The 18,259-nt window shown below is 52.9% G+C and overlaps 1 protein-coding gene across 5 annotated transcripts in view; it reads right to left on the reverse strand.

Moving 5' to 3' along the window:
* Positions 1-423: 423 nt before the first annotated feature.
* DIP2A (disco interacting protein 2 homolog A) overlaps positions 424-18,259 on the reverse strand; it is a gene marked incomplete at both ends in the record, with an annotated part of 107,178 nt that continues 89,342 nt past the window's right edge. For 4 of the 5 annotated variants that reach the window (XM_080695984.1, XM_080695983.1, XM_080695982.1 and 1 more), the window contains 13 exons: positions 424-676; positions 1,339-1,462; positions 2,141-2,315; positions 4,588-4,662; positions 5,747-5,804; positions 7,074-7,135; positions 9,098-9,268; positions 9,618-9,786; positions 10,238-10,368; positions 11,030-11,139; positions 12,195-12,306; positions 12,413-12,534; positions 17,447-17,570. In XM_080695984.1, coding sequence (XP_080552110.1) covers positions 424-676; positions 1,339-1,462; positions 2,141-2,315; positions 4,588-4,662; positions 5,747-5,804; positions 7,074-7,135; positions 9,098-9,268; positions 9,618-9,786; positions 10,238-10,368; positions 11,030-11,139; positions 12,195-12,306; positions 12,413-12,534; positions 17,447-17,570 — 1,686 coding nt within the window. Of the gene's footprint in view, positions 677-1,338; positions 1,463-2,140; positions 2,316-4,587; positions 4,663-5,746; positions 5,805-7,073; positions 7,136-7,891; positions 7,922-9,097; positions 9,269-9,617; positions 9,787-10,237; positions 10,369-11,029; positions 11,140-12,194; positions 12,307-12,412; positions 12,535-17,446; positions 17,571-18,259 lie in introns of all 5 variants that reach the window. The other variant, XM_080695981.1, reaches the window with a different exon arrangement.

Below are 18,259 nucleotides of genomic sequence, written 5' to 3' on the forward strand. Positions count from 1 at the left end.
ACTCCCCTCAGCTTTGCTGGGTCAGACCTGCCTTGTGCAACAGAAGCAAGGCAGTTGTGCTAGTGGCTCAAAGTTCTCTCCAGAGTAAATTCAATATGCACTTGCCATTTAAAGTAGGAACAAACAATGGAAGTTTTTAAATCAGGAACTCTATTGTTTAGCCTCAAAAAGTGCAAACTTGCAGTACAGCAGAGAATGGCTGTGGTGCCTGCCACTCCTCACGATGCCCACTGGCCTGCCCTTTATTTCCCATTCACTCCAACTGTTAAAATGCTGACTTCGTGCTTTTGTAAACGTACTTGGCAGATGCAAAGTGCTTCCTTAGCTGATCTGTGAAGTGCTTTCTAGAGTGCAGGGGCACTTGGTGGGATCTACAGGATCACAGGAACCGGTCCTGTTCGCCTCTAGACTTGGGCACGGCCCTCACATGTTGTAGGCCACGTAGATGGGGTCGAGCTGGTCAGCCAGGAAGCCATCCCGCAGGTGCATACGCTGCTTCTCGCCCCGAGAGTTGATGGGGATCACACCAGGGTCCACGATGACCACCACACCCACCACCAGGAGATGCTCCTCCAGCACTGCGTTGGTCACCAGAGCCACCAGGTCCAGCGCATCCTGCTCCAGCCCATCCAGTTCCACCACCACCACCAGCAGGTTGGTCCAGGTGAACACAGCACTGCAAGGGGGACAGACAGTGACATGGCGGCAGAGGAAGGGCCCACGGGCTTCAGGAGAGGTGCCACGAAGAGTGGAAACACTGGCACATGCTCATGAGCCTCACAGCACTGCCACTTGTCACCCAAAGGTCCAGCTGGCATCTCAGAGGAGTATCTGTTCTGACATTCCCGCCAAGATCCAGGCACACTACTGACACTGAAAGCTACACCTGAGCTTACTACAAATTGAAGCAGTCAAGTCAGAACCATGAATATCACTTTGAAAGGGGAAACATTTCAGGAGGAGAATGGTGGAAATCTTACATTTTTGCTTGTACATTTGGCAGAAGTCTCTTGGTTTAAAATTGATTAGAGAAAAAAAAGCAATCCAAACCCCATGAAGGCAGTGTGGCACACTCTGGTGCTGTGCTTCCTAGAAATGTGTTCAGAGGAAAAGCAGCAAGAAGTCCTGGCCTCCTGGAGGGTGGCGGCTGTGGCCCACCTGGGGACAGTGCTCAAGTGTGGAGAGCTGGGGCAGCCCTGGCCTCCTGGAGGGCACGGCTACAGCCCACCTGGGGACAGTGCTCCTCAAGTGTGGAGAGCTGGGGCGGCCCCCTGAGGTGCAGTGCTCCGCCCAGCGCAGGAGCAGGGCAGACACGGAGGGCTGCCCGCTGGCTCTTACCACTCAGCGATGCTCCTGTGCGCGCGGACCACGGACGTCTCGATGTCGATGGGGTGGTAGCGCATGCCTCTCAGCTCCAGCGTCTCATCCAGGGAGCCCACCACATACAGGGCGTCGTGCCGCTCTGTGGACAGCATGTGGGTACACATGCTCACAGGACGGGCAGCGACTCCCCACACCCAAGGCCTGGGCCTATCAGGTGCTCTCTGGTGCAGGGAGGTCAGGATGCCGGCCATGTGAGGGTAGAGGGCTCAGCTACTAGCTCTGCAGCAAGTGGCCACTTCGGGGAGGTCAGAGCAATGTGTGAATATGTATTTCAAAGTCAACTTTAGGTCTGGAAACAGCAGCAACCACAGCTCTACCAAGAGCTCTGATGTGAAGTGGGTGACTGCAAGGGTCAGGGGCCCAAGGGCCCTCAACATGTCAGGGTGGGGCAGCGCCACACTGGCCAGTGAGCTGCGTATGGCACCACTGCTGACATCCATGCGGCTGCTGGGAAGGTTGTGCCACCTGGGGAAGGCCCTCAGTGTCACCACCGACGCCACCACCCACCTTTACCACATCTCTCACTGAGCCCAAGAGTCCAAGAGATAAGGGGCAGCCACAGAGGAGAAATGGTAATTCTCAGAGAAAACTAGAAATGGAGCAGTCCCTTCAGCCCACATCAAGCAGCACAAGAGCAGATCAAGGGAAGGAACCCACGATCACAGAGGGCTCGCAGCCAGGACTGTCAGGGCGAGTCAGGCTCCGGGCCACTGCAACATGAGCCCAGTGTCCAGACGGGGGCGTCCCAGACCCTCACCTCCACTGGCATCAGTGAGCTCTGTTCTTCGAAGGAAGCCCAGGTAGCCAGTCCTTGCCCAAATAGTCTGAGTGTCTCCAAAGCTCAGCCGGGCGCTGAAGTGGTCAGCATGGAGCGCCTCCTCCCCATAGACAGTGTAGTACCCGGTGGCGTTGTGGGGGCTGCTCACCCAGATCTGCAGGGCCCAGAGGACAAGAAGGTGGCACAGCACAGCCACCAAGAACAGCTTCTGTCCTGAAACACCCACTGGCCAAGGACCATCTCAAGAGAACACTGAGCCAAGAGGGCCACTGTACGGTTCTCAGTGTCTTATTTTGTGAACCAAGTTATGATTACATGCACAGGAAGCAAACACAAGGTCTCCTCAAATAAACCGTTCCCTCTCTTGATCCAGGAAGGTCTGCAGCACTGTGCCCTGTGGATGGGTGCGCAGAGGTGACTCCACACTCCCCATGTCAGAGTCCTCTGACAACTGAGAGGACTGGGGGCACTCTAACGTCCCCAGAGGGAGAAACTGAGGGAGTGAGGCCAGGAGTGGAGGACACACGGCTGCTTACTTGGCTGAGACCAGAGGGGCAGGCTGGTGTGAAGACTGGCCCTGTGCACCTGGCACTTGTGTTGGCTGCGTGAATGTGCGTAGGCATGTACATCCATGCACAAATCACAGGCCAGGGCAACCTGCCTCCGGTGCTCCGAGTATCAGAGGTGCCTAAACACAGGGCCCATCGAGCCCCCAACTTACAACCACAGAGCAGCGTCCAAGAGAGAAGAGGGTGTGATGAGGCCCAGGAGCAAATGCCGTAAGGGGGGACTCAACTGGCTGAGACCTTCATCTCTTGGGGCTCCCCCTTGCCCTTACAGACAAGGGTTCTGCTGGCTAGGAAAGCCAGGAAGTGGGAGAGTGGGGGTGGGTCCTCACTCAGTCCACACTCAGAAATTGGTCCCGGGACGTCTTCCCATCAGAATGCCACATCCTGTCCTGCTGGGGCAGTGCGGGGCAGGGCAGCCTCAGCAGGCCAGCCTCACAGAGAACACATGGCACTCCTGCCTGGTTAAGGACAGGGATTGAGGCCGGGAGTGAGTTCCCGCACATAGCCCCCTGGCACTCAGGGCTCAGCCTGCACTGAAAACTTCACTGCCCATCGTGGCAGGGCCCACCTGCCCTGGATTGCGGCGAAGCATGAGTATCAACAGCACCACACTTCTCCTTACAGCCTGCGTCCTGGGGACAGTGGTCCCCGTGTACCCTGCGTCCTGGGGACAGTGGTCCCCATGTACCCTGCGTCCTGGGGACAGTGGGCCCCGTGTACCCTGCGTCCTGGGGACAGTGGGCCTGTTGAGCCTGCGTCCTGGGGACAGTGGGCCCCATCTACCCTGCATCCTGGGGACAGTGGGCCTCGTCTACCCTGTGTCCTGGGGACAGTGGGCCCCGTCTACCCTGCATCTTGGGGACGTGGGCCCCATCTACCCTGCGTCCTGGGGACAGTGGGCCTGTCGAGCCTGAGTCCTGGGGGCAGCAGGCCCTGTCCAATTGAGTCCTGGGAACACTGAGCCCTGTACAGCTCTGACTCTTGGGGACAGTGGACCTCGTTCAGCCCTGAGTCCTTGGAGCAAGGCTCTTGTCTGGTCCTGCACTCTCAGCCTCTGTCTTGTTTGTGCTCCTGGCTTGATACAGGAAACCCTTTTTTGTGGGTTTATTTATCTATTTATTTATTTTTGGTACTAAGGATTGAAGCCAGGGGCATTTTACTTCTGAGCCATACCCTTAGCCCTTTTTATTTATTATTGTGAAACAGGGTCTGGCTAAGTTACTGAAGCTGACCTTGGACCTGTGATCCTCCTATTTTAGCCTCCCAAGTACTGGAATTATAGTTATGTGCCACTGCACCCAGAAGCAACCACTTTTTTTTTTTATTATTATACTGAGGATTGAACCCAGGGGCATTCTACCCCCAGCCCTATTTTATTTTTTATGTTGAAAGAGGGTCCTACTTAATTGCTATATGTCTCACTCAATTGCTGAGACTGGCCTGGAAGCTGTGATCCTCCTATCTTCAGCCTCCCAGGTACTGGGATTATAGGTGTCTGCCACCATGCCTGGAAGGAACCACTTTTTAAGGAGCATAGGTCCCGCTAGGCAGCTGTCTTCAGTGTCGATGGCTCCTGTGTGTCTCCTCTGGCTGCCTATTGCAAGCAAAGCTTGAGGTTCCCTCTGTTGGTAGGGAAACCCAGGGAGGGGCAGCTTTCCCTGTAGCACCCAGAAGTCTCACATGGAAGTCTAGTCTGGGAGCACAAGTGATCGGGAGAAAGTCAAATCGATTCTGGAATTGACCCCAAAAAGTTCAGCACTCCTGACTGGGGGCAGAAAGGGAAGGAGGGGAGGCTAGCAAAGAGGTTGGCCCTTGAACCTCCCACAGGCCCCAATCCCAGTCTCAGCCAGTGCTCACCTCGCCCAGATGTGAATCTCCGAGCGGTCCTTTGGTCTCGGTGTGTGCGATGATGACCTTCACTCCTGGGAGGATCTGGAAGGAGGAGAGCTATTAAAGGCCCTGATCATAAAACAATGGAGACTCCTGACTCGGTGGCATCAAAAGCATCCCCCCTCCAAAGCTGATAAGCAGGACTGCTTGTCAGAGGCAGGTCAAGGTTAAAAGACTAGCAAGGGTAATAAAAAGGACTCAGAAAAACTATGAACCATGAGCTCCAGCTCAGAGAATGGCTGGCAGTCCAGACTGTGTGGTTTGGCTCTCAACTGGGTGCTGAGCAGCTCTGAGAGGATGAAGGAGGTGGGCTCAGCCTCGTTCACTCAGCTGCAGCCACGCTGGCTTCCTTGTGGCTCCCACTGCCTGGCAGGCACCCACGTGCTGGCTCCCATGGCTGGCTCTGAGTGCCCTCACCTCTCGAGGCAGTAGTGACCATGGTGGCCAGCAAGTGGGGCTGCAGCTGAGCTGCCCTTCCTGCCTCTTCAGTTGTGAAGGTGCAGAGGGCCGCCAGGTGCCCAGAGGCCCCTGGATGTGCAGCAGCTGCTGTGTGGGGCCCTGGAGCTGCCATGCTGGGCACACACCACCTGGCCCTGCACCCCCCTGCCTCAGTTTCTCACCCCACCCAGCTGCCCTTTCTGGGCTTCCCTATCTCAGAGGATGCCAGTTCTCCTGTGCCAGCAGCTGTTAGCCCTGGCAGTAGTACAGTTACCACATGGGCATCTCAGGTGGCCTCAAAACCCCCACCCCTGGCACCCTCTAGGCCTTCTCCAGGACACTGCTGCCCTCATGCCTGCATCCCTGGCAGGACCCTGCCTTGATGTCACCCTGAGCTGGGCAGGCATTCCTGCTGCCCCAGTCCAGGCCAAGGTCTCTCCTTGTGAGTCAAGAAGCAGGGTGGGCTGGGGCCTGCTTTGTGAGAGTTCCTCTACCTCTGCACCTGGATTCTCCTTCCCTTGCCATGAGCTTGATAAGGATGCAGACTTAACTTCATGCTCCTGAGTGTTGGCAGCAGCCCAGCCTACCTGCCCAGAGGGAGCATGCAGCCCCAGCATTGCCCACTAGGTGTTGTCTGAAACAGAAGGACCCAGACAGATTTTGGTGTTGGAATCCCAGCTTCTAATACCTTTCCAGACTCCATCAATGGCAGACTATGTGGAGAACCCCGTTCGACCAAGCGTACCCTAAAAATAAACAAGAAAAAAGTTTCAGAATAAAACCTACTGTGTGGATAGTAATTTCTAAAAAGGCAAATTACAAGCTGCCTGGGAACTGGTTTTTGCTCTGTTGTCTGTCCACAACAGCAATGCAGCCTCACATGACAAGCTTGTCCTGGGGGTTATTAAGCAGTGATTTGGTGCCACAGGGACCCCAGCAACACCAAGGCCCTGTGGCCAGCACTGCAGATACATAGCTCATCAGTCCATAATCCCATGGGGTAGCCTGCCCTGCTTCTGTGGGCCCTCCTCACCCTGGCCAGCACTTGGTACCCAGTGACCTACACCTCCTGTTTACATCAAGCTGCAGCACAACCACATGTGAGGATTCAGAATGGAGAGCCAAGCTTCATGTGACAGGCCAGCAGGGCCATACTGGGGCCAGCACCTGGCTCTAGGTGCATGAGGCAGGGTGGGCCCTGCCCAACGCCTTCTCTGGCCTTCCATCCAGCCCACGAAGAAGCAAATGCTGCAATCCCACCATGTTTATCACTCTCCCTGGCTGTGAGGGAGAGAATGCAGGTGCTCACTGCAGCTCTGAGGATGGGTTGGGCAGATAAAGACACCTACACTTCTTGCACGGTACATATCCAGTAAGCCCACCAACACTGCTCCTTGGTGCAGGCTGTCTGACTCAGCCAGCTGTCCACTACCATCCAGGCCGGGGAAGATCCCAACTTGACCAGCTGTCCACTACCATCCAGACCAGAGAGGATCCCGACTTGACAAGCTATCCACTAACGTTCAGGCCAGGGAGGATTCTAACTTGACTAGCCTCCCATTACCAGGCCTGGGCGGGGGGGGTCCCGCCTTGACTAGCCGTCTACTATCATCCAGGCCAAGGAGGATCTCAACTTGACTAGCCATCTACTACCATTCAGGCTGAGGAGGGTCCCGACTTGACAAGCTGTCCACTTTTGCCTAGGCCAGGAGCATCCTAATTCAGCCAGCATCCACTACCATCCAAGCTGGGGGTATCCTGACTTAATTGTTTGTCCACCACTGTCCAACCCAGGGGGAATCCCGACTCGACCAGCCGTCCACTCCTGTCCAGGCCAGGGGGATCCTGATTTGACCAGGTGTCTGACTCAACCAGCTACGCCCTGCCATCAGGCCCAGGATCCCAACGTGGCTAACTGTCCACCAGCACTGCCTGGGTGCAGTCAGTAGTGGAGGTCTGGTCTGTGGTACTCTGACCCAGGCAAGCATGAGGCCATGCAGACTGGGGGACACTACCTGTCATGGCGCAGTGCCCGCATGTCCACGTAGACGGTCGTGGGGTCTGGACCAGCTGTGCCCTGGAAGGGAGCAGAAGAACTTTCAGGCGCTCCTGCCCTCTGCATTCGCAGCTGGGGTGCAGCCCCCCCAGACTGTGGGGATGCCCAGAAAGGCAGTTGTGCCCTGTGCAGGTCTACCCAGGGCCAGGGTCCTCGGGGCAGGGCTGGCCGTCCATTCAAACACCCACGGGGTCTGATGATACTAAGTGAAACACTCAACAATGCTGAGTGGGAAAGTCAAATCACACAATTTCACTGCAGTCCTAACTTTCTATTTCCACTGGTCTCTCACTGTGACACATATTCTGGTGACGTTGGGGACATTCTCCCAAGCGGCCAGGGCAGGGCCTGGCCTCTCACTGGTCCTGCTGGGGACTGAGCACAGGAGAGACTCACTCTGATGAGAGAGAAAACTGACCTCATCTTAAACCTTACATTTGACATTGGTCCTAACTAACAGTAGGAGTAGGTGCCATTTCAACTTAAGTGAACGTTCTGATCCCAGAAATGGGCTGTATCTGCCTGGAATTAAACAAAAGCTTCTGCAGTCAGCTAAACACAGCCCTTCCTCCCAGGCCAATGCTATCGGCCAAGTCTTTAAAAATACATTTACTTTTAAATTTGGTAACAAAGGAGCTTTTGTGATATGTCAAACAATATCCACTGGGAACAAAGCCAGACAGCAAGAGAAACGGGTATCCATCTGGAATTCAGGAGGAGGTCACATGAACTCGCAGGGAGTGCAGAGCTCGGGCGAGGGTGAGGGCGACGTCCTACCTGCTCAGCCAGCTTTCCCAGCCTGTTGGGCTGACAGAGGCCCAGGAGGCCAGCAGAGGGAGACAGGGAGGAGACAGCCACAGGAAACAAACAGAAGGCCACAGGCCACGTGAGCAACAAGAGAGCAAACACGGCACGTATCTTGCTAACGCCCTCCAGGACCTAGCAAGGAGGGCGCAGGCTTCAGACGCAGGGTGGGGCTTGGACTCTGTTTCCACCTGTGTGCCAACCACAGGAGGGACTGCAGAGCACTCTGTCTCCTACACTGAACAGGCTCTGAAGCTCAGAATGGCTGAAAGCCCTTTCAGGACTGAGAGGACACGAGTAAAACCATGGTGATAGCTGTACCAAACTCAGTCTCCATGTCGAGACGTGCCCTGCACACGTGACCACCGAGGACCTGGCGCAAGCCGGCACAGGCTCTGCCAGGAGAGGAGCTGCCTCTTTCCCAGCTACTCCTCTACTCCATGGTGAGACAGGTATTTGAAAGGCAGGATATCTGAGAAACTCAGTTTTAAGGAGTTTTCAGAATGAAGGGAAAGAGACACCAATACAGAATCGCTGTAGCGAGCACGTCATTTTGTGCTCTGTTTTCTCTAGTAAGTAAAATAGCTCAGGCATAAGTTAAAAAACGGATCTGGGTCAATTCAAATTTTAGATTGGAACATTTACTAATGTTCCAATCTAAAATTGTTACAGGGCCTTAAAACTCTAAGTTCAATCTTGCCTTTAAAAATTAGCTTAATATTATATCAAACTTAAGAGATTTCTTTTTTCTTGGAGGGTATACTGGGGTTGAACCCAGGTGCCTTCTACCTCTGAGCTACACCTCCAGCCCAATTTTATTTTTAAAAGTTTCTGAGGCTGGCCTTGAACCTGCAATCCCTCTGTCTTAGTCTCCCAAGTACTGAAATTACAGATGTGCACCACCATGCCTAGCTAAACTTAGAGGTTCTTACAGGCACAATGGCCACTGTTCAAAAACATTTCTTTTCCAAAGAAGCCTATCTTGCATCAACAAGCACAGAACATATTTTAAAATCAAGCCCTCACAGGTCTCAAAGCCAGATGGCTATGTGGAAATGAAACACAAAGGTTCAGAGTAGAGCAGCAGACCAGGCAGGTGCAGGCTGCATGTCCACACCTGAAGGCTGCGGGTCTGGCTATGCGGCTAGAGGCCCTGGTGACTGGAGACTGGCACCTTACCTGGAGGCAGATGGCCACATTGACCCTGCACCCAAAGGTGGTGCTCACAGCCCGTGCAGGGAGGCCCAGGTCCTTGAACAGCTTGGAGAAGGACTGCGTCAGTGCGATCCGAGGCCGCTCCTCGGCCACCACCATGCATGTGCGCACACACGACAGGTTCACCCCTTTCATCTGCAGAGGAGTGGGGAATTGGCCGTAGCACTCGAGGTCTGAGGCCTGGAGTGCTCACTGACTCAGCAAGGTCCCACAGGACCCATGCATGGCTTGGCCCAGGTCTGAGGGTGCAAAGGCAAGCCTGGCTCCACCTGGGGAATTCTAAACATGGAAGCCTGGCAGGGCGCCCAGGACCCACCTCCCGCCCAAGCTGCCTTTCACACACCCTCCTTCCTGCTGTGTGTGTGGCTAGAAGGAGGGACCTTGGCAGAGGCACATGGGCCTGGAGCTACTGCTGTGGGGCCAGAGGAAGGGGGTACATAGGAGCTCACTGCTATGGCCAGGGGCCTCCGCCCTGGACACTCACCCTGAGGGCACCCGTCTGCGCGCCCAGGCCCTTGGTGCACATTTCCATCACTGAGTAGGAGCAGAAGGTGACACGGGCCTTGTACTGGCTGACAGCTGACAGCCACAGGGACACGTTGCTCTCCAGCTCCAGTGGAGGCACCAGCACCGACTGGTGTCCTGAGTAGACACTGGGATGGGGAAGCTGGGCTGAGCTGCGGAGGAGCCAGGCGTTCCAGGCACCTCTCCCCTCAAGGATACCACTTTTCTACATAGGACAGGGGCAAAATTCTAACGCCCAGTGGAAGTCTTGTAGAAAATGCATTGTGGGGGGCTGAATCTACATGCAGGGGCCCCAGCCTCCATGCCAAACACTGCACACAATCCAGGCAACTATGGAGGCCTCCACTTCTAGAGAGGTTACCACTTTCTAGCACTGACGGGGTCAAGCAGACTCTTCTCAATCACTATCGTAGATGGTATTTGCAATTGATGAGAAACGCTTTCACTCTTTCACTCCATTTCAGACTCACATTCCAACCCAACTCATCCCCAAATAAAACCCTCACATGTCTCTTCAGCCTTCAGGGTCCTGAAGAATCACACACAGCCACAAGCCCAGGGCACAGGGCCTGCACTCACCTACACAGACACCACAGGGCGAAGCCGAGGCCGCAGTAGGGGTCGAGGCAGATGGCGATCTGCCTTGAGGGATACAGCTCACATTGCAGCTTGATGGAGCGGCACAAGGCACTCGTGGCTGCGTGTGACATCTTAAGGAGTAAAGAGGTGTGTTCAGTGGTGGGAAGAGAGGTGGGCTGTGCGCAGCGGCCAGATGGGCATGCAACTTCTTCAAACTTTCAAACTTCTATTCATTTCCTCAAAAGATGTTGGGCTCCCATCCCCCATATAACAGAACACCAGAAATATGGCACACTAATATCTTTTAATAAGACTTCAGGATAGCAAATAATTTTTTTATGGTATTGGGGATGGAATCCAGGGCATTCTACCTCTGAGCTACAACCCCAGCCCTATTTTTTAGTCTTTACTTTGAAGCAGTGTCTCACTGAGTTGCAAAGGGCTTCACTAAGTAGTTGTCTATCAACTGTGATCCTCCTGTCTAAGCCTCCCAAGTGCTGGGATTACAAGCGTGTATCACACCACGCCTGCCTAGCAAAGAATTGAGCTTCTAGCTCCTAGTAAGGAAATAGATTCATCAAACCCATCTATTCCTGCAGGTCAGACATTTATAAATCAGAAAAATCAGACATTACCACAAAACATCAATATACACATTACTCTCTGGAAAATTTGATTTGAGGGTTCATCAGTATTTAACAAAATGTTAAGGACCAATATTTTGGCTCTATGCACTGGATAAGGACCCACCTGAGCCCACACCCCATGTAAACGGTTCACTCAAAGACTTACCTTCACTCCCGCTAATATCCCAGTGGTGGACACACTGAAGTCCAAGTAGGCCAGCACATCCGGGGACGGTGGTCTGAAAATACTAGCCACCTTCTTTTTAGGTATGTCATCTACAAAACAGGAAGTCCAGTGACATCGCACCCCTCACGTGCCCTGCACGAGGGGGGTCTGGGACGTGATAGGCCCGAGACGAGACACGAGCGGCACTGAGGAGGCTGTGAGAGCCAGCTCTGCCCGAGCCAGGCTGTGAGGCCGTCGGCTGTACACGTGGGAAGGCTGACTTCAGTCTTCAAGGAAGCCTCACACAGACCCAGCAAGACCCCCAAGCGTTTGGTGGAGGGGCCGGTGGGCCAGGCCATGGGAACTGCGTCCAAGTGAGAAAGCGAGCGGCCTGGGGGCTCTCCAGTCACAGCCCCTGTGGCAGGACAGGATGAACCCAGGACTCCAGCACCAGCAAGGGAAGTGTGGTTCCTAGGCTCTGCTTGTGTCTGCGAGCTCTTGTAAAACACTCTGCGAGCCCACTGTGCTGGGGACAGGCTCGGCAAGGGCGGGAGCATCCCTTGAGGCTGTAGGGCTATGGTTGCCTGTTCTGAGCCTGCCCCCTGGAACCAGGGTACCAGAGCAGGCAGCCACAAACCACAGCTCCAAGCAGCTAAAAGCGGCACCTGGGGTGGGAGGGGTGCGGGGCCTCTCCAGCTGGCCCACAGGCATCTCTGGGGGCATGGAAGCAGTCAGTGGTGACAGGAATAGGACTGCTGGGGGTGTGTAACTGTCCTCAGGGGACTGGAAGAAGCTTCAAACAACTGCTGACCCACTGTGGGGGCAGGAGGGGCAGTGAGAGGTGCAAGGCGCCAGCCCCCACCACGTGGGGCACCGGGACCACTGCTGGGCCCAGGTGGAGAGAGGGCTCACTCTCAGGGCAAGCCCTGCCAGGCAAGGGACGGCAGCCCAGTGCCCCACTTGCTCCGCAACACCGGCAGGCAGGTCCGAGGTCCATTTAGCAGCCTCCCCACCTGTTCTTAAGCCGAAACATTTATCCTGTCCCAGCAAGAACATTTGTCCTAACATTTATTTTTGAATGTCAATGATGTAATCTCTTAAGAAAAAGAAATCCTACACAAAAGAGGCGGAGCCTGCCCCCACAGCGGCGGGTGAGGCCACGCACCTGTGTCGAGAATGGTGGGCCAGGTCCTGACGTCCACTGCAGCGGCCGCCTCCTTGGACCTAAGCAACCGTGTGATGGCCTGTGTGGTGAGGACGCATGCAGACTTGCTGACCTACGGGCACACAGGTGGGGGGCGTGAGTGAGCCCACAGAGGGGGCAGTGCCCGAGGAGGGGCCCGGCTCCCCCTTGAGGACCACCCCCTGCAACAGGCCACGCACCTCCACAATCATCTTGACGGTGGGCAGCGTGGTGGCAAGGTTCTGGGGGTGCGGGGGCCGCACAGTGACAGGCACGCAGCCGCAGTACAGGCAACCATAGAAGGCAGCAATGAGGTCCACCCCTGGAGGGATGGAGAGATGGTCAGCTGGGAGCAGAAGGGGCCTCGGATGTCTGTCTACAAGGGTACCAGGGAAAACAGCACAGCTCCTGGAGACACACCTGACTTTCAGCTAGCAAGGTGTGGACCGGCCAGCTGGTGGCAGAGGCAGTTAGGTGGTTAGGCTGACCACACCTGGGGCCAGTGGTGGCAGGGTCTGCAAGCACTGAGCAAGCACAGCAGCCCCAGGCTGGGCAGGCCGGGCCGTTTGCACGTGGGAAAAATGCAATGCCAGCTGTCTGCAGGAGGTTCTTGTGGGCCACCGCACCAGCACGTCCAGGCCCAGTACCTCCATGTCCACGGCACCCAGGCTGGCACTGGCACTGGGCCTTCTGCACCCTCACCCACACTAGGTCAGAGGTGACCACTCACTGCGCTTCCAACTTCTCTATAGTTGAAAGTTCCCCATAATTAAAACTTGGGGGAAAGCCATGCCTGTAAAGCCTGTTTTCCAGAGTCAGCTTGATGGGAAAATACAAGCTCCTGCCCTGTTCCTACCTGTGCCCACAGTACCATGGCCCCTTCAGTGGCTGCGGGGTCAGACCACAAAAGGCATAAACAAGAAAAACTTGGACACAAGAGAGATGCTGGATCATTCTATCCCTGAAGGGTATTGCCAGGTGAAAGTTTCCATGGCCAGTGGCCCCCAAGGACTAGAGCGTGACCCCTGGCAGAAGCTGAGAACTAGGCATGTGGCAAAAGCACACAGGCACTAAATCAGAGTCCCCTCCTGGAGCCCAGGAGCTCAGGCCATCCCACCAAGCATTTGTCCTCCTGTCCCTGGCACTGCGCAAACACACGGCAGGAGCTCGGTCCTCACAGCGTTGGCACGGAGCCCTGTCACTTGCCCCTTTGGGATGAGATATAAATTGTCGATTGCCCTCTGTTCCCAAGAAACATGGCATACACACCTGTGCAGCCTGCACACCCTGGCAGTTCCAGGACCTTCCTGTACCACTCTCCAACTGCTAGTAGGCTTTTAATGAAAATTAAAACTTTAACTTTACCATGGGCTTCTCTTTTTCAATAAGAATTCTGAACTAAGGGTACAGCTAAGTGATAAGAGTACTTGCCTAGCATTGCTTAGGGCCCTGGATTCAGTCCCAGTACTGGGCAGGGAGTAGAGAGGACCCTGTATGAATAACATTAAACAGACTCTAAATTATCAGGCCCTGAATTACCATTCTGAGTCTCAAGTTATCAAGACTTTGTAGATGGTCCCTAACTTATTATGGGCCTTAAGATTTCTCATCTTTAATATAATACAAAAAGCTGGGCATGGTAGCGCATGCCTCCAAGACAGGAGGATTACAGGTTCAGAGCCAGCCTTATCAACTTAGCAAGACTCTCAGTAACCTAGCAAGACCATTTCAAAATAAAAAAAAATAGGGCTGGGGAAGTAGCTCAAAGGTAGCATGTCTCTAGGTTCAATCCCCAGCTCCACAAAAAAAGGAAAACGGTATAAAAGCAATTCACATTTAGTAAACTAGCTTGAATTCTGGACTTTTCCCTGGCTACTGATACCTGGTAGGATCTTCCCTTGTGACTCTGGACAGCAGCCCTTCCAACTGTGAGGAGAAACAGCTGACACCGACTCCATGTGGTAGTTAGGGGATTCGACGCCTCCCTCACGGCAACACCCTCAATTCACTAAAGGACCCCGTTGTACTGAGGGAGCTCTTTTTCTTCTCCTTCCTTTGATGAAGTGTTGAGAAGCTTTCTCACAGCCTGTTATTTCAGCCCCACCCCGCACTGAGAGTCTGCTTCCAGGCACTGCAGCTCAAACTCTCCCCAGGCCCAAACCCAGGCGCAGGCTCAGGCGAGCCAGCCCTGCTCGAGCACTAGAGACAGAAAGAAGGGTGGTGGGATGGTCCGCCCTGGCTGCGCCCCCTCCAAGCCTCTCACCCTGCAGGGAGAGATGCAAAGAGCACGTGGTGTATGCTTGCAACCCAAGACATGCACAGAGGGGGAGCTTCAGCATCCCTGGAAAGAGCCGGGCGACCTCTGAAGGGGTTCTGGATATCCAAACTATATTAAGAGATAAACCAAGCCAAGCCAGGTGTGGTGGCCCACGCTTGTAATCCCTGTGCTTGGGAGGCGGAGACAAGAGGATCCAGGTTTGTAGCCAGCCTCAGCTACTTAGGGAAGCCCTCTGCAATTTAGTGAAACTCTGTTTCAAAATAAAGACTAAGCAGCTGGGCAAGGTGGCACAGGCTTGTAATCCCAGCATTTGGGAGGCTGAGGATCGGAGGATGGGGTTCAGTTAGCAGATAGCCTCAGCTACTTAGTGAGGCCCTCCGCAGCAACTCGGATGGTGATGGCACGAGGGATTGATTGACCTGACGTTATGCGCACAGGTGGTGAAAGCACAAGGAATTGATTGACCTGGAACTGTATACACAGGACAAGAGAGATAAACCCGGGATCGGCCAGTAGAGATATCGACCCAGGAGTGTACTGGCGATCCTTCCATACTAGAATTGAATATTCTTTGAATCAAATTCTTAGAATTGAATTCTTTCATCCTCACGCTTCTCTTCAGAACCCATACTTTTGCCAGCTGGCTCCGGCAGGTGGTGGCCCGTATGGGGAGATTCTGAAACTGAGGATCCAGGGAAGGACACCACTGAATAAAAAAGGAGCATGCTCGAAGGCTCGTGGTGGCAGTGAGTAACATGGAAGTTGTAATATACAATGGGTCAAAAAATTAGTCTTTTGTTTTTTGTATAGATGTTAAGAGATATGCTTGGTGTTAGAAAAGCTAAGAACACAAAAGTGCTTTGCCTTCACTTCCTAAGGAAGATGAGGATACTTTAGATACTGAAGAAGAGGAGCAGCTTGAGGAAACTGCTGCTCGGTACCATAGAGATGGGTTATTATCTTTAATATCACCGCTTCAAGCGACTATAAATCAGGTCCCAAAAAACAGAGAAGATACTAGAGGATTCAGAGTTTTCCCGGTTATTGAAGACCCTGATGGTCAAGGAGGTGTTATTAATTTCTTAAATGCTGATAAATTAATTTCCTGAATGCTGACAAAATTGGTCACACAGCAGCAGATAGATATTGGCATCCATCCTCCAAAAACAATTTTGCTCTTGTAAAATGGAAAGATCCTTGCACAGGAATTTGGAAAGGTCCCGACCCCGTGCTAATATGGGAATGAGGGCATGTTTGTGTTTTTTCACAGGACGAAGATAATGCATGGTGGGTACCTGCATTACCCACCATGAGCGGCTGGTGCAACATATGGATCAAGTAAAAATGGAAGACTCTCAGATTAATGCTGATGATGCTCCCAGACCCAATGATGACTGAAACATGGGCTTACGTTCCAGATCATCCCATGCTTCATCCAGCTGTTTGGGAACAACAGGAGATCACTATCTTCAGTAACAACTCACGATTGCTGGGACTTCTTGCTTTGAACTTTATACCCATTGCAAAAACTCTTAATTATTTTGGGCAAAGAATTGGTACACTCTTATGTTTTTCTAAAAATGTCAAGAAGATGGAATGTCTGCAGTTGATGCCCATGGTATTGCAGACAAGTACAAAGACTGATGGTAACTGTGCTGTTAAAGGTATGGTCTTGTGGGGTCCTAGTTACACAGGGAAAGAAGATAAAAATGTTAGCTCACCAATAACTTGTTTACCCTGTTAAACTGATTTAACATGTAGAAATCCTAATGTTAATTGGAAGAAATGTCTTACTGAAATATCTATTTTTTTATTATATTCCCACTACCTTGTTTATTAGAGACTCGGTACAAAGTGTGTCCTCGGACAAAGTGAGAACATTTTTATTCAGCAGAAGTGCACAATCTATGTCTAAAAAGTACCCCCAGTTAAGAGGCTGGTAGTCAATGATGGGTAAGATTTTCTTGGGACAAGGAAACCTAAGACAGGATATACAGCTTATAGCTCTGTATTGTCCAAAGACGGGTAATCCTTGATACCTGAAGGAAACAACCTGAGACAGGCACAGTCTTCTTTTGAATATAAAAAGAAAGGGGGAATTGTGGGGAGCCATTAAGGTTTTCCCCTAAAAGAATACTTCTGACTGTCTTTTGCCCAGAGTCAATAAGGTTTGGGATCATGGAAAGTTCAAAGTAAAAGGTCTGAGAGAAGCTCAGATGGTGATGGCACGAGGGATTGATTGACCTGGAGCTGTATAAATAGGACAAGAGAGATAAACCCAGGATTGGCCAGTAGAGCTATCGACCCAGGAGTGTACTGGCGATCCTTCCATGCTAGAATTAAATATTCTTTTAATCAAATTCTTAGAATTTAATTATTTCATTCTCACACCTCTCTTTGGAACCCATACTTTTGCCGCTGGCTCCAGCATATTTATTTATTTATTAGTGGGGGGGGGTACTGGAGATAGAACCCAGGGGCTTTCTACTTCTGGGCTACACTCCTAGACCTATTTTATACTTTATTTGGAAACAGGTCTCAATAAGTTGCTGAGAGCCTCACTAAGTGGCTGAGGCTGGCTTTGAACCTGTGTGATCCTCCTATCACGCCTCCCAAGCACTCGGACCATGCCTGGCTATTCTTTATTTTGAAACAGGGTCTCACTGAGTTGCAAAGGGCCTCACTAAGCAGCTGAGGCTGTCTGTGAACCATGATCCTCCTGTCTCAGCCTCCTGAATGCTGGGATTACGAGCATGTGCCACCACGCCCGGCTAAACCTGGGCTTCTTAAGTGCCCAGGTTTTGTTCTGGAAAATCAGAACTGGGGCTCCTGAACAGATGGCAGAGTCAAGCTCTGGGGTGGGAAGGCACAAGGTTAAGTGAGCTTTGGCCACACTGATGACAAGGAGCCACCAGGAACAGAGGTCCTGTCCAGCCACAAGAAGCTACGCACTTACCTGGGGGGTAGACCAGAGCCACATGATCCCCAGCATCCAGCCTCCCCTTCTCCATCAGAGCAGCAGCCACTCTCTCGGCTCTTCTGTGCAGCTGGACGCAGGTGGCAGTGCTGGTGACCGAGCCCTAGGAAGGCAAAGAAGTTCATCAGTGTGCTGAGCACGGCAAGGCTCTGACCTCATGCTCCTGCGCAGGACCAGACACACCATCATGAATGAGCAGGGGCCTCAACAGACCCGAAGTGGCCCCATGGAGAGCCTGGGGCACACGCTCTATAGCACAGAACCACACACTCTACAGCACAGAACCAGAGACATGTCATTAGAAAAGCTTTCAGCTTCCTGAGAAAATATTCCCAAAGTAACAACACTGCAAAGAATGCTAAGATAAATACCTGAGTTCCCAGCATTTTGCATACTGTTTCAGTTCTGCATTTCTGAAGTAAATCATCATTGTGCTTGCAACCATTTGTGAGCACCCCAAGCTCCACCCCACCCTCCCAGCCGCACTAGTCCTGCACGTAATACAGATGCATGACAAACCTTAGCACACTCCCTGCATGCCACCATTTGCCTGCAGAGCCACCATTGCTGTCCTGCTGTGACCTGTGGCACCTGGTAGCACCCTGTCTGCACTAGCTCTTCCTTCCTTCATATCTGCTGAGTGTGCCATGAGCAGCTTGGTGCAAACATTCTCCCTGCGGCCCCACCCTGGCTGTGAGCTCCTCTTCCCTGACTCTGAACAGACAGGCCTCCTAGTGTTAGTCCTTCTTATGAAAATAAAAAGTGCAACTCAACCTAATAATCATAAAAGTC

This window comes from Muscardinus avellanarius (assembly GCF_963383645.1).
Source record: "Muscardinus avellanarius genome assembly, chromosome: 5".
Classification (NCBI taxonomy): Eukaryota; Metazoa; Chordata; class Mammalia; order Rodentia; family Gliridae; genus Muscardinus; species Muscardinus avellanarius.